The sequence below is a fragment of the Panicum virgatum genome, chromosome 9K, assembly GCF_016808335.1.
Source record: "Panicum virgatum strain AP13 chromosome 9K, P.virgatum_v5, whole genome shotgun sequence".
NCBI classification, from domain to species: domain Eukaryota; kingdom Viridiplantae; phylum Streptophyta; class Magnoliopsida; order Poales; family Poaceae; genus Panicum; species Panicum virgatum.
This window is the reverse complement of record NC_053144.1, coordinates 3924405-3937215: the sequence shown is the minus strand read 5'-3', so window position 1 is coordinate 3937215 and position 12811 is coordinate 3924405. Positions and strand designations below refer to the sequence as shown.

Genomic DNA, 12811 nt, shown 5'->3' with positions numbered 1-12811 from the left:
GCCGGTGGTTCCCACAAAACCACGCCCAGTAAAACGCTACGCGTCGTCACTCTCGTTGTCTCGCGTCGTCTCCGCTCGTCCCCACCCAAAGCGCACGGCTCGCTGTCGCCGTCCGCGGCCGGGCCGAGGAAATCGAAGCTGCGGGCCGGCGCGACGCGGGGGAGAGCCGGGAGGGGAGAAACCTCGAAGCCGTCCCTACGTCGCTTCGTGCTCGGGCTCTTCCGGCCGGCGGCATGGAGAGCGCCGTCCTCGCTTGCAAGGCGCCAGCCGCGGCCGCCGCGCCTGGGGCGGGAGGGGGCGGAGGAGTCGGGGACGTGGTGAGGTTGAAGCGGTCGGCGCTCGCGGCGTGCCTCACATGTCCGCTCTGCGGCCGCCTCCTCCGCGACGCCGCCACCATCACCGAGTGCCTCCACACCTGTGAGTACTCACACGGTCCCACCAACCTTCCGTAACTGCCGGGCGTGTAGGTCTGCTTGGGTTCTGTGGCACCCCCCCCCCCCCCCCACACACACCTTTTTCGTTTGGGTGGGTGGGGGTGGGGGTGGGCGTCGTGACTCGTGAGACGTTGAAGGTGGTCGCGGCGATCGTTCCGCGCTTCAGATTTGAGCTTTTTGCGGTGATCTGTTTTTTTTTTTTGGCGGTGATGCGCAGAAGGTGACAGCAGCTTGGGTCGTTGCAAGCTTTGAGAATTTCACGTACTCCGTAAGTTTGTTGCAGAGAGGCTACGCTCTAATGTTCCGCTCCCGGATGGAAGGCTGGATTCACTTTTTTGCTCTGTTTTTATTAGGGAATTGTGGTGATATGAGCAATAAATTGCATGAACAGTGTCGGGTTCTGCCTATATACGCCGTGATCCATGAGAAATCACATGGCTTCTGCTTTTACCAGGAGGATGTACTAGCTTTAATGTTCAATTAAATGTTTCTTATTCATGAAAAAGGGTACTTAATATTTTTATTGGGGGATTTGTGGTGATTGAGGCTTGCATTAACATCGTAACATGGGGAAGGGTTTTTTCTAGATTGCTCTCCCTTTTACGGCAAGATTTATTGCGAGCCTTTTTTTGTGAACGTGTTAGGAATAGGTGTATGTCACATTGCATGAAAAGCAACAATTTTTGTGTATAGAAACTTAGTTGTTGGATCTTTGTCGAGTGGGCTTATCTTAAACTAGTTGAATGCCCGTGCGTTGCTACGGGAATAAAAAATTAAGTGTAAACCGATGTACATCTGTCAATAAATAATAATTCATCATATTATCGTTACCGTCGCAAAAGTATTGAGATAAATCAATCCTGTCAGTACACCATTGTCCTTCCCACAAATCACGAATGTTACGACAAGATAGTCTACAACAAACTCAATCACCAGTTCACCAATCAACAATATAACTCTTCCTTTAGAATAGGATAACCATATATCGACAAGCACTCTTATCTTCTCAGCATTCTTGAGACAATGATTCTCTTTTTTTTTTCTGATGAAAACGTGCTTATTAGTTTAGTGTACATCTTCAAACCACATTTTTTACGAATATGCCAATAACACATTATGCAGTCTGTCCTTTCGATTTGGTTTTCAGTAAACTTAAAACTGGACTGAATGTAGCGTTGCAAGAAAATGAGCTTCGGAGTTCAGGTCTGAGAAACACGGCTCCATCCCCTAGGAAATCTAGTGCAGGTAATAAGCTGCTTTCTTTTGTGACACAAGAGGCATGATCCTCAGTAGTAGCATGCTTGTAGCTCCAATCTTCTGCACCAATCCTTGGGCACCTAAATGCGTGTAGCTCTTTCATGGCACCAAAAGATATGGTAGTTGCTTTCGGAAAAAAAGATACGGTAGTTCAGGAGACTCTAGACTTGATTTATTACTTCTCATTCAAGTGTCTAGTTGCCATAAAACAGTAAACAGTATCAGAAAGCCATCACAAATCAATTTGTCCACTGATTACTTTTCTGAAAGTAAGTTTGTTATTTTCAGGCATGAGAATAGGCAAAAGAAAACAGGGCTACTTGCTAGTACTTATCAGGGGAAAAGGAATAATTGCCACCACCTCAGCCTCCCTGATCCAAAGCCATTGTAAGAGAAATGTATTTGCTGTAAAAAAGAACGGCTCAAGAAATTAGAAGTAGATGAAAGAGCAGAGATTTGATAATAGCAGGGTACAGATGGAAAGTTTTAATTGGAACCGTACATCCGTTCCAACTTTGACACATACTACCATTGGACAACAGCTATGACGTTCTCAGCACTGTCAAGCTATGGACAGGATAAACAAAGTCAAATCATGGCACGTCCCAAGCCTAATAAAATATGTCAGAACAGTAATCGCCCAAATCCCATTTATTATTTTTAGATCAGATAAGTAATATAATATCTACTTACATCACTTTTCTCCTTCATCTATCCATTTAAACCAGCGAGCTCATAAAATGCTTACCAGGTCACCATCAAGCTGCCATTTGCCTTGCAGCATTATTTCCCATGACATTCGCAGACTTCCAATCTGGCAGGAGGATGGAGAACATCATCTCAACATTCTCAACATGGCTTATCACATAGAGCTGAGTAATTGGTACATGAAAATTAGGTCAATACTATTTATACATGCAGACTCAATATGAGAAATTTAATTTTAAGCAAAAAAAAGGGCACCTTAATAAGCCTTCCTGCTGTCAACTCAATATTTCACAAATCACAACTGGGGTGCTGGAGCAATTGTTGAAGCAAGGACCCATATAAAAGAATAGGCAGGGCTCATTTAATAGGACTCAAAAAGTGTTGATACCTTGAACACCAGGTAGGTCGACATCAAATAACAATAGTTAAATTCAAAACATGAAAGCCAAAACTGGTCTGCTAAGTGAAACCCGAAATTGATCTGCTTAGTGAAAGCCAAAATGTGGTAATGAGCGTAGAGATCCCAGAGAACAATGTGGTACCAAATCGAACCGAACCGAAAATAGGACAAAGAATTGCCAATAGTTACTGCTATACAAGAATCATATTGTGCGACAACGAGAATTCAGAGTTCAGAAGCTTGGAATATGCAATTATCAATTCATTTATGCAGGCATTCTTACAAGAAACAAATAGAGTGTAGTCTTGTAGTTACACCTGGTTTGCACATATCTTCCACTAACAAGAAAACTCAAACTGTTATGCTCTAATAGATTGATGGAACTTCAGAGTAATGATCCACTTAAAGAAAACTTTATAACAATATTCTACATTTACGCATAATGATCAGTCAAAGATGACAAAAGAGGAAAAACTCAGCTGGTGGCATATTTAAAACATCATATTTCGTAACAGTCGTTTGATTTTTCAGCGTAAAAATAACTCAAGAAAGCATCAGTATGCGTAAATATTGGTTAACAGTTATATAGAGATGAAAGGACCTAAGAGCTTAAACATATCTGCAGCTATGTAAAATCAAACCTGTTCTTGCCTCCTGTATTCTGGTGCCTGCTGCAATTGCTGTGGCTGCAAGCTTATTACTACAGAAATTGAACCCATTGCAAGTTACAAATTATACAATCACAGCCACCCATTGGCGAATATTAGAATTCCAAGTCGACCACTACCAGGCCAATATAAGCCGCACCACACGACATACCATCTTTTCCTCTCATCTAGCGAAGTCAGAGCTACTTTAGACCGACAAAACATAATTATTAATCTGCAGAACTATATATTCACTGGTCACCAGTCAACGAATAACTGACCAATCACACTCACCTCTTCGATCTCAGATCTAAGGAAGAACGACACCCCAAGTATCTGGTATGGTTGGGAGCACTGGTGCAGATCACTACTCCCAGCAGCCATGGCCCAGCCTGCGCAGATGTACATGAAAAGAAACGAGCAAAATTTTCCTATGACTTGCAAGTTCACTTCAGTGCCCAAAAAAATAATTTCAAACTGATAATCCAACCGGGCAAACACAAACAAATAATCGTTTAATTGAAATCTAGCAAGCTAATTTGGTGGTTTGCATCTTAATAGAAACAACAAAATTAGAAGAAACAAGGAAGCAAATCAGTCATGGTGCAGGCCTGAATGTGAAAGATACTATAGCCGCGGCAATGCGAGGCGAGCAAACCAGAGAGGGTGACTACCTTGCCTCGGCCTGCAGGTGTCCTACAGGCTCCAGCAAGGTGTCGATGGGATTGAATATCAGGGCCTCAGCACGCAGCAGCGAACGGGCCTGCCTCCATGGCCTGACCCTTCCCCTTCGTGTACCCATCGGCAGCGGTGCCCTTACCCATCTCGGAGGCGGTGAAGTACTGGCCCGTCTCCTCCTCCTCGTTCCTCATCGCTTTCCTCCCACTGCAGCTAGGCGGGCAGCGCCCGAGCAGAAACAGAGGCGACGCGGCACGGGGAACAGCTAGGTGGTGCCCCCAAGACCGCCAAGGGTGAGCGGGCATGGCCGCATGGCAGTCGAGGCGGCGGAAGGAGCCGCGGCAGCGCGAGCGGGCGTGCGTAGGAGTGGCGCCGCGGCGCGGGAAGTCAGGGGCCCGGAGGCGGAGGATCGGAGGAGGTCGCAGGGAACCGTCGGCGCATTTGCGAGGGAGGGGGAGCGGTGCAGTGGCGGCGGACCTCCTCGAACTGCGCTGTTGCGACCTCTCCCGACGGGGCGAGGGCAAGTGGCGGGTCTCGGGCCTTCGCGGGGGGGCACGGAACCGGTGAATCGGCCGGAACTGGCGACGGCGAGCGCGGGCGGAGGGCGACGGCAGCGCGCGATGGGGCGGGAGAGTGGAGGCGACGGCAGAGAGGGGCGATGCGAGAGGAGGAGGAGGTTGCGAAGCACGGGGGTGGGCGCGCGGCGAACTGCGGAGGAGGAGGTTGCGGGGGAGTGCGCGGGGCGGAGGAGGCAGGGACGCGCAGGGCGGAGGAACCGTCGGGGACGGGGGCGTGGGGAGGAGCAGGGAGCGCGAGCCGGGTCGGGGAGGGTTTGGACGGTTAAGATCAAGGGATCACGATCAGATGGCTGAGATGCGATGGCAGACACATGGGGAGGCAGACCCACGGGAGCGGGCCGACTCACTTCGTTCTTTTTATATGTAGTAGGAGATAGTAACTATATGATTGTGTGGTTTGATGATTGTATAGATCGCAGTTAAAGTAAAAGTTAAAGACGTGTTTGGATCTAAGGGCTAGAGCTATTTTTAGCCTAAAATAGCTCAAAATAGCCCAAAATTCCCAAACATGAGGGCTAGTTCTTGGCTATTTGCAAATAGTCTACCTCAAAAAACTATCACACCCAAGGGGTGATTATTTGGGCTATTTTAGGTGGAGCCCACCATAGCAAGAGAGGTAATATGACTCCAATGATTGGGAAAAGATACTTTAAAGGCTAAATAGCTCTATGATCCAAACATGTCAATAGCTATTTTATTGGAGGGCTATTTGCTTGAGCTAATTAGCTCTAGCTCAAATAGCTCTAGCCCTTGGATCCAACCACGGCCATAGTAATCTTTTGATGTTTGCCATCTGAAATTAGTAAATGTTAGGAAGCGAGGGGCAACCTGTACCATTAGAGGTTCTGGTGAGTGTTCCAGTGTCTTTGTGAACTTGGCCTTCTTGGTTAATGTGCACTCTGCAATATGTTAAGCTGATACCTATGTGTGAATTCTAAGGTTTTATAGTGCAAAAATGCTTCTTTTGTTTATCCTGTTCTGGAGATTCTGCAGTAACCTCCGTCTTGAGAAGAAATATGCTGTGTTACCTTCCTCGGTGAAGGAACGAAGTCCTGATTTGAGGTGCTATAGCATGCCGCTAGAGGGACTGAGGGAGAGCTAGAGAGGGGGAAGGACTTCTGTTATTTTTTTTAATAACTAATCAATGCGCTTAGCCTTAACAGTTGAAGATATGCTAACTAATTTGTAATCACTGCATTTTTTTTTCTTCTCATCAAGCCATGCAACCTTTCCCCAAAGGATGCGCCAGCTGTGTGATCTGGTCAGACCCAGTTCACCAATGTTTCTATATCTATATTAGATTTGCAACTTCAAAAATTTTCTCTGTAAACTATAGTTGTGCCTCTGCCATTAATTTTATAAGTACTTTTAATCAGTTTGCAGGAAGTGCATATTGGAAGAGTTCATAAATAAGGAAGTCTGCTGCTGCCCTATCTGTAGCACTGATTTGGGCTGGGCTCCGTTGGAGAAACTCAGGTTTTGTTTCTATTTTCTTCAAATATTCACACTCATTTCATTCTATACTATTGCATTATATTAGACTTTTCAACAAACTTAAGGCGTTATTTTAATTTTCTATCACTGCAAATTTACCCCTTTTGAGTTATGGCATCAGTATTGAGTAAGCTAGTGCAGTGTGCAGCATTTGCGCAACACATGCACCAAATCTGGAAGAATATTTTTTAGGCAGCCAGCCCTTAGCGATCTACTGTAGCATGTCCCGCAATGGCTTTTGACATTTTCTTAACATGCCATGTTGGATCATCTTGCATTGACAATGCCATAATTTTGCTGTATTTGTTGCATGATTTCATCATTTAAATTGTTACCATTCCATGTAATCTCCTTCTGTACAACCTTGGCTACTGGATGGTCACAACATGCTATATGTATGTTTCCTGTCTTATTTGGTTATTATCTTAGTTTTCTAGTTCCTCTGACCGCAATAATGTGAAGATGATTAATTTCTAATTTCTGAAGTGCCTAGATTGCCCCATTAATTTTAACTCCAATAAATCATCCCTTATTAGTTTCCAAGCAACATATAATATATATAGCATATTAGGTTTTCTTGAAAGGTAATTGCTTGATTTTATAATTTATGTCTCATGTCAAGTAATTTTCTGTACAGAATTGATCATAGCCTACAATATGTAAGGTCAAAGATATTTCCTAAGAAGCAAAAGGTTGAGGGCCCAGAAGTCACATCGTCAGCTACATCACCTATCAAGAGGAAAGAACGATCTTTATCTTCGTTGACGATTCCTGCTCCTCGAGTGTCTATGCAAAAATGCTTGACAAAGAGGAGAACAAAAGCTTCATGTTTACGTAACCTCTCTTTGGTATGTAGCTTTTCTTTTGTCGGATATCCTTATTAAATGATTGAACTGGGAAATTATGATGGTTTTAGTTTGATAAACCCCACAGTTTAAAAAGCTGCTAGTGGTCAGATTACTCACTCTTGTCTTCTCCTATATCTTCCTCTATTTTGTTTGCGCATACATGTAGTATCATGTAATACATATCAATTGATCCAACTGTTTTGAACCAATCTTCTTGAGCCTAAGAGTTCCTGTGTGTAATATGCCTGGGGACATTTGTTTAGTCTTCTCTTTTGTCTCAAACATTGATATTTTCCATGTATATCGATATCATTTTCCATGTTGATAAGGTTGCCTGGAACCTGAATGTGATTTATGCATGTATCATATGCACTATTTGGTAGCAAAGTCTTGTCTACATCTTAACCTCCTTTAGTTTCTGCATTAGTAAAAATATATGTGCTCTCCTTATGCCATTGATGTGCAGCACACAAAGTTGCGGGACAGTAATATCACAAAGAAAGTTGGGGGATGGAGACCTTTAGGATCTCAATATAAACCTGCTAAAAATAAAAGGTCTCCTAGATCTAAATCAGAAGATGTACAGACGACAGAAAATAAATCAGATGATCCAGTTGATGAAATTCCTACCAGTCAATCAAAGATTAAAAGGCAGTTTACAAGACGTGGAAATCTGGAGAAGAGAACAGGAAGCAAGAAACAGTTGATTTTAAAGGGAAAACAGAAAAACATCAAGCCAAAGCTGCCTAACAAGAAGAGAAAGTTGCAAGCATTATGGTTCTACCTTGTTGCTGCTTTTGACCAGTAAGAAACTAGACTTTTCTTTTCATTGATTGTTTTTTAAAAGGAGCATCAGAAATCATGCTGTTGGGTTTACAAACATTTTCAGGAAAGGTCAACCTCCTCTACCACAGGTAGCGTCAAAATTTTTGAGGATCAAGTGAGTTATCCCCTCGCGCTTTTCTCAAAATGTTATATGCTTTTCTGCACTAACTTGAGATGCTCTTATTACTCTGTCCTAGGGATGTAGACTTGCCTGCGTCCTTCTTACAGAAGTACCTCGTGCAGAAACTTAATCTTTCAAATGAAGCTGAGGTTTGTCTTTATTTCTCCTAGTGATAATCAGTTAGTGGCCTCGTAAGGTCCAGTTATTTATCTTTGAAAAAGCAATGTATTTCGTTTCATTATGATATATTGATATCTGAATTATCCTGGAAAAACTCATGCTCTCATTTTCAAATATTGCTTCCTTGAAGTTCGTTCCAGTTTGACGAGTTTCTTGTCATTCTGTTTGCACTGAGAAACATCTAAGAAAGTGAATAATAATAATAAGACCACCCAAACCCAGTGCCTAGCACCATCTTTCCATCCAATTCTCTTTTGTTCCTTGTTCAATACAGCAAAAACTCTGATTCCTACCAAACTGATAACAAGTAGCAAAGCTGTGTGCAGTACATAGTTTCCATAAGTGCGATAGCCCCCAAACTCTGCATAATTGAATTTTTTTGAGCATGTTTTTTTTAAGAATGTCATTTGAGCATGTTTTGATAAACTTAGTTACCATGCAGGGTTCACAAAACCGTTGGGAACCGGTCCGGTTTGACCGGTTACCGGTCAAACCGGTCCGGACCGATTCCGGTTTGGGCCGGTATCAAACCGGCCCAAATTCAAATTTGAATTCAAAAAAATGAAAAATTTCCAAAAAAAACTTAAAAATACTTCAAGGTGCGACGAATCTAATGGTGTCAAATTTTCTCAAAAATTCGTTCATTTAGTATAGTTTGCGGGGATTTGAAGTTAAACAAAAAAAACGTGCATACAAAAATATACAAATACAATGTAAAAGTAGTACAAAAGAGGGTTAGAGAGTTCATTTAGGCTAAAACATGTTATATAAACATTCATTTAGTATACTTTGCGGGCATTTGAATTTAAACCAAAAAAGAAAAAAAATAAATTTGGCGAGTTACCAGTCAAACCGACCGGTATACCGGTACGAACCGTTTGCACAGAGAATTTTAAATTCAAATTTGACTTCGACCGGTTTGGACCGGTTTCCAGCCAAACCGGTCCGGTATACCGGTACCGGACCCCGCCGGTTTGGCAGGACCGGTCGGTAACGTAAACCCTGTTACCATGTGGCATTGGTTGATGATATAGTTGTGGGACCGTGACAGCGGCCATTTTGTTCCACGTTCATCTGGTACCAACAGAGGTATCTGTTCTTGCAGGTGGATATATTGTGCGGTGCCAAGCCAGTAAGCCCAGGAATGACCCTGCACGATCTAGCAGATTGCTGGCTCAACAAAGGACAAAAGGGCCGAGTGCGGTCATCTGTGGGCACACCTGCTGATGGATTCATCGCGAAGGTATTCTATGGCAGGTCAGGGTCGTCCACACCTGAAACTGAAAATAACCAAGGCTGATCAAGAGCTTTCTCTTCATTTCTGAAGCAGCGACGTGTCATTTCATTCATAGGAGCCCTTGATTGCTCTGAGCATCTTAGCATGTTCATAGATGTCAGTGTTACAGCTTAGAAGCCTTGTTGGGCTTATTTTTATCCTCTAGTTGAAGGCATTGGCCTCTGATCCTATTTAGTTTAATCTGTTCTTTTCCTTCCCGTTTTCACTGACGAAGTGTGTATGTACCTAGGCTGTGAGACTACAAATATGTAGTTGTATAAGCGAGGAGCTTGTCGCCATGGAGCTTATAGTCTAGTCCTCTGCCAATGTATGTGATATGTGATGTATAGTACTTGTGTATTGTTCGGTTACATAATAGCACTTGAAATTGTCCCCATTGAGGATTTGGCCTGAAGTAAAGACATTGAATATTGATCTAGGGTAAGTTTTTTGGTTGCTTGGTGCCTGATGTCGCCAAAAATTAAGCAAAGTGCACCCCCCTGAAAACATGTACTCTTGTCATGTCAAATCTTTTAAATTTTGACTACGATACTCATTACAAAAAAAAGCTATGTTAAATAGAATGAGTTACATTATATGAGATCTAGTTTCCCAATGAATCAAATAACAACATTTATAACATTGTTAATCTTATAGAATATTTTAACTATTAACAATCAAAATTGAAAATGTTCGACATGAGACAGACTGAAAAGGAGGAAGCACCTGATAAAATGTTTTCCAAATTAATCCGATGTCTTTATGATGGTGAATGAACAATTTCTAGTCAAGTGGTTATTTGGATTTAGAATTTAATTGCTATAGTTTGCAAGTACGTTACGTGGACAACTTAAAAGTTCAATAAGCTTGGTTGCAAGGCAAGTCCATCTCATCTAGAGATAACACAATAGAAAAATCCTACAATAAATAGGTTGTTGTTGGGTTGGCTCAATAGAACTATAGAAGCAAAGTTTCGCAAATGGATATGACTGATCACCATTTTTGTGTTGCTACCACAAATGGATAGATAGCAAAAGTTTCGCAATATTCGAACAAATTAGCGTGAACCAGTCCAAGGAATCACGATATGACTGATCAAATGAGCATGATATTGATCTTATAAAGAGGTTCGCATTGCATCAAGGATTAAGGCCCTATTTGGACCCTTCCTAATGATTAGCTAGTTAATTGATAATAGTCACTTTTAGCTAGCTGAAGATCAGCTAAGAGCATCTCCAGGAGCCCAGCCAAATCTCACTCTCCATATTTCCATTTAGCTATAATATACTCTCCATATTTAGGTACATATCCATATTCAATTTTCAAATCACTCCTTCCTTCGAGCTCACCTCCACCTCGACTCCTCTCCCCCGCAGCTATGGTGCCTCCACCTTCTCCCTCGCCATCGACAGCCGACACCACCAACCTCTTCCTCTATCCATGCCAGTAGCGGTGGTGCCAGCCCAGCTCCCCTCCCCGTCTACTTTCCTCCGCAGCGAGCAGAGCAGCACCGGCGCCCCTCTCCTCTGCCTCCCTGCCAAGGTTCAATAGCCATGGCGCCGAGCAGAGCCAGCTCCCTCGCCTCCATTCCCCTTGAGCACCAAAATTTAAGGGAGACACACACCCGCACAGCATCTAGCCCTCGGCGTTGGGCGGCGGGAGGAGGCGCAGGAGCTGCGGGCCTCGATGACGCGCCGGCGGGAGGGGGCGAGCAGTGCGAGAAAAAGGAGCCTCTGCGGGAGGGGAGGCTGAGGTGGCAAGTGAGAGGCCTCGACAAATATGGCAAGCCTTTTGGATGCCCCTTTCTACTCTTTCTCTTTTTCTTTTACTGATCCAGATGGCGAGCTTGTTGGAGATGCTCTGACTAGCTATTGGTTGGATGTGTTTGAATTCACCAACTAATTACTAATTATTAACATTAATAGACCATGCTACCCCTATGTTGCAAAATTTAACAGAAAGGTTGGGGGTAACATGATCTTTCAGTATTTTTTATCTGGGATTAGCTGGGTTCAACCAGTTGATGGGATTATCATTATACTTTTCATAGTTGGAATATCATTAGCTAATCCCCATTAACTGATCTATTTGGATCCATAATAGCTAAATTTTACTAACTAGCATTAGTTAGAGGATCCAGGATCTAAGAAAACAACATCCCGAAGTATCGTTTGCAATGCAACTAAAGTCGGTCTCAGTGGGAGTTCTATGAGCACAGTTACCTAGAAAAACTAGGTAGCTGTGCTAGATGAGTTTCATGATGATGAAGCTCTCCTCACATCTCATGAAACCACATCGTTCTCTCTCATTGCCATGTCAGCAAAATTTATGATATTTAGTATCATGAAACCTCCATAAAATCCCATTGAGACTGGCCTAAAGCATTTGTTCATCAAGTATTACAAAAATAACATTAGGAAGTATATTTTGGTAAAAAGAACTCATTTTCCCCTGCTCTCTCTGTGTGTTTTTAGGCCAGTCTCAATGGAAGTTTCATAGAGCGTTTCATGACATTAAATATCATCAATTTTGCTGAGATGACAAAGAGAAAAAAAGATAGAGTTTTATGACCACAGTTAATAGATTGGCCTAAATAAGACCCTGTTTGGTTCCAAATAAATCACTTACTTATAAGCTAAAAAGTAAAAAAAATGACTTAATTTGCCAAACAACCCTAACTCATAAGTCACCTCAACTTATAAGTTTTAAGCAGCTCCACCCCAATTTAAAACTTATAAGTCCCCCTTTTTCGCGTGAGGCCCACACGTTTTAAGTCACTTAACAACCGAACGCCCCTGACTTATAAATCACTGGTTTTAAGTCATCTAACTTATAAGTAGATTATTTATTTAGAACCAAACGGGGGCTAAAAAGTCCGATCTTGGTTCCCCGATTTCCAAAGCCCAACAGTTCCCGAAATCGCCGCGGAAAATTTAGGCCTTGTTTGGCTCCAAGACTTTTTTTCAAAAGTCCCTATCACATCAAAAGAAATCTTACTATTTTATAGTATTAAATAAAATCTGTTTATAAATGTTTTTTGACAGCTGAGTGCTAATTCGCGAGACAAATCTAATGAGCCTAATTAATTCATAATTTGCTACATTGATGCTACAGTAACCATTCGCTAAAAATAGATTAAGATACCTCATTAGATTCGTCTCGCAGTTTAGCCCCAGGATTCTACAGTTAATTTTATAATTAACATTTATTTAATACTTCTAAATACTAAAAAGTTCCAAAGACTTTAAAAAAAAAAGTCCTGTAACCAAACAACATCCCCGCGCAAGGGCGCCAAAATGGTCCCCCACGACCTCCGCTCAAAACTCAAAACCCCCGCCGCGTCGCCTCGCATCCTTCCTCTCCGC

General features: G+C 42.7%; 1 protein-coding gene and 1 long non-coding RNA gene across 3 annotated transcripts; one reads left to right on the top strand and one right to left on the bottom strand.

Annotated features, from left to right (window-relative positions):
- The first annotated feature begins 11 nt into the window (after window positions 1–11).
- On the top strand, window positions 12–9885 carry LOC120649451 (E3 ubiquitin protein ligase DRIP2-like). Its single transcript, XM_039926245.1, has 7 exons — window positions 12–417; window positions 6079–6178; window positions 6834–7044; window positions 7511–7848; window positions 7934–7984; window positions 8067–8139; window positions 9276–9885. Exons 1-7 carry the CDS (start codon window positions 234–236, stop codon window positions 9468–9470), a joined length of 1152 nt encoding a protein of 383 aa, XP_039782179.1. The 5' UTR covers window positions 12–233; the 3' UTR covers window positions 9471–9885.
- Window positions 1433–4918, bottom strand: LOC120649452. Of its 2 annotated transcripts, none has more exons than XR_005665257.1 (2): window positions 2655–4918; window positions 1433–2563 (listed from the first exon to the last, which is right to left on the bottom strand). It is a non-coding gene; the product is annotated as an uncharacterized LOC120649452 (long non-coding RNA). The 2 variants fall into 2 exon arrangements; XR_005665258.1 differs by having other exon boundaries at window positions 1433–2505.
- Window positions 9886–12811: the final 2926 nt, after the last annotated feature.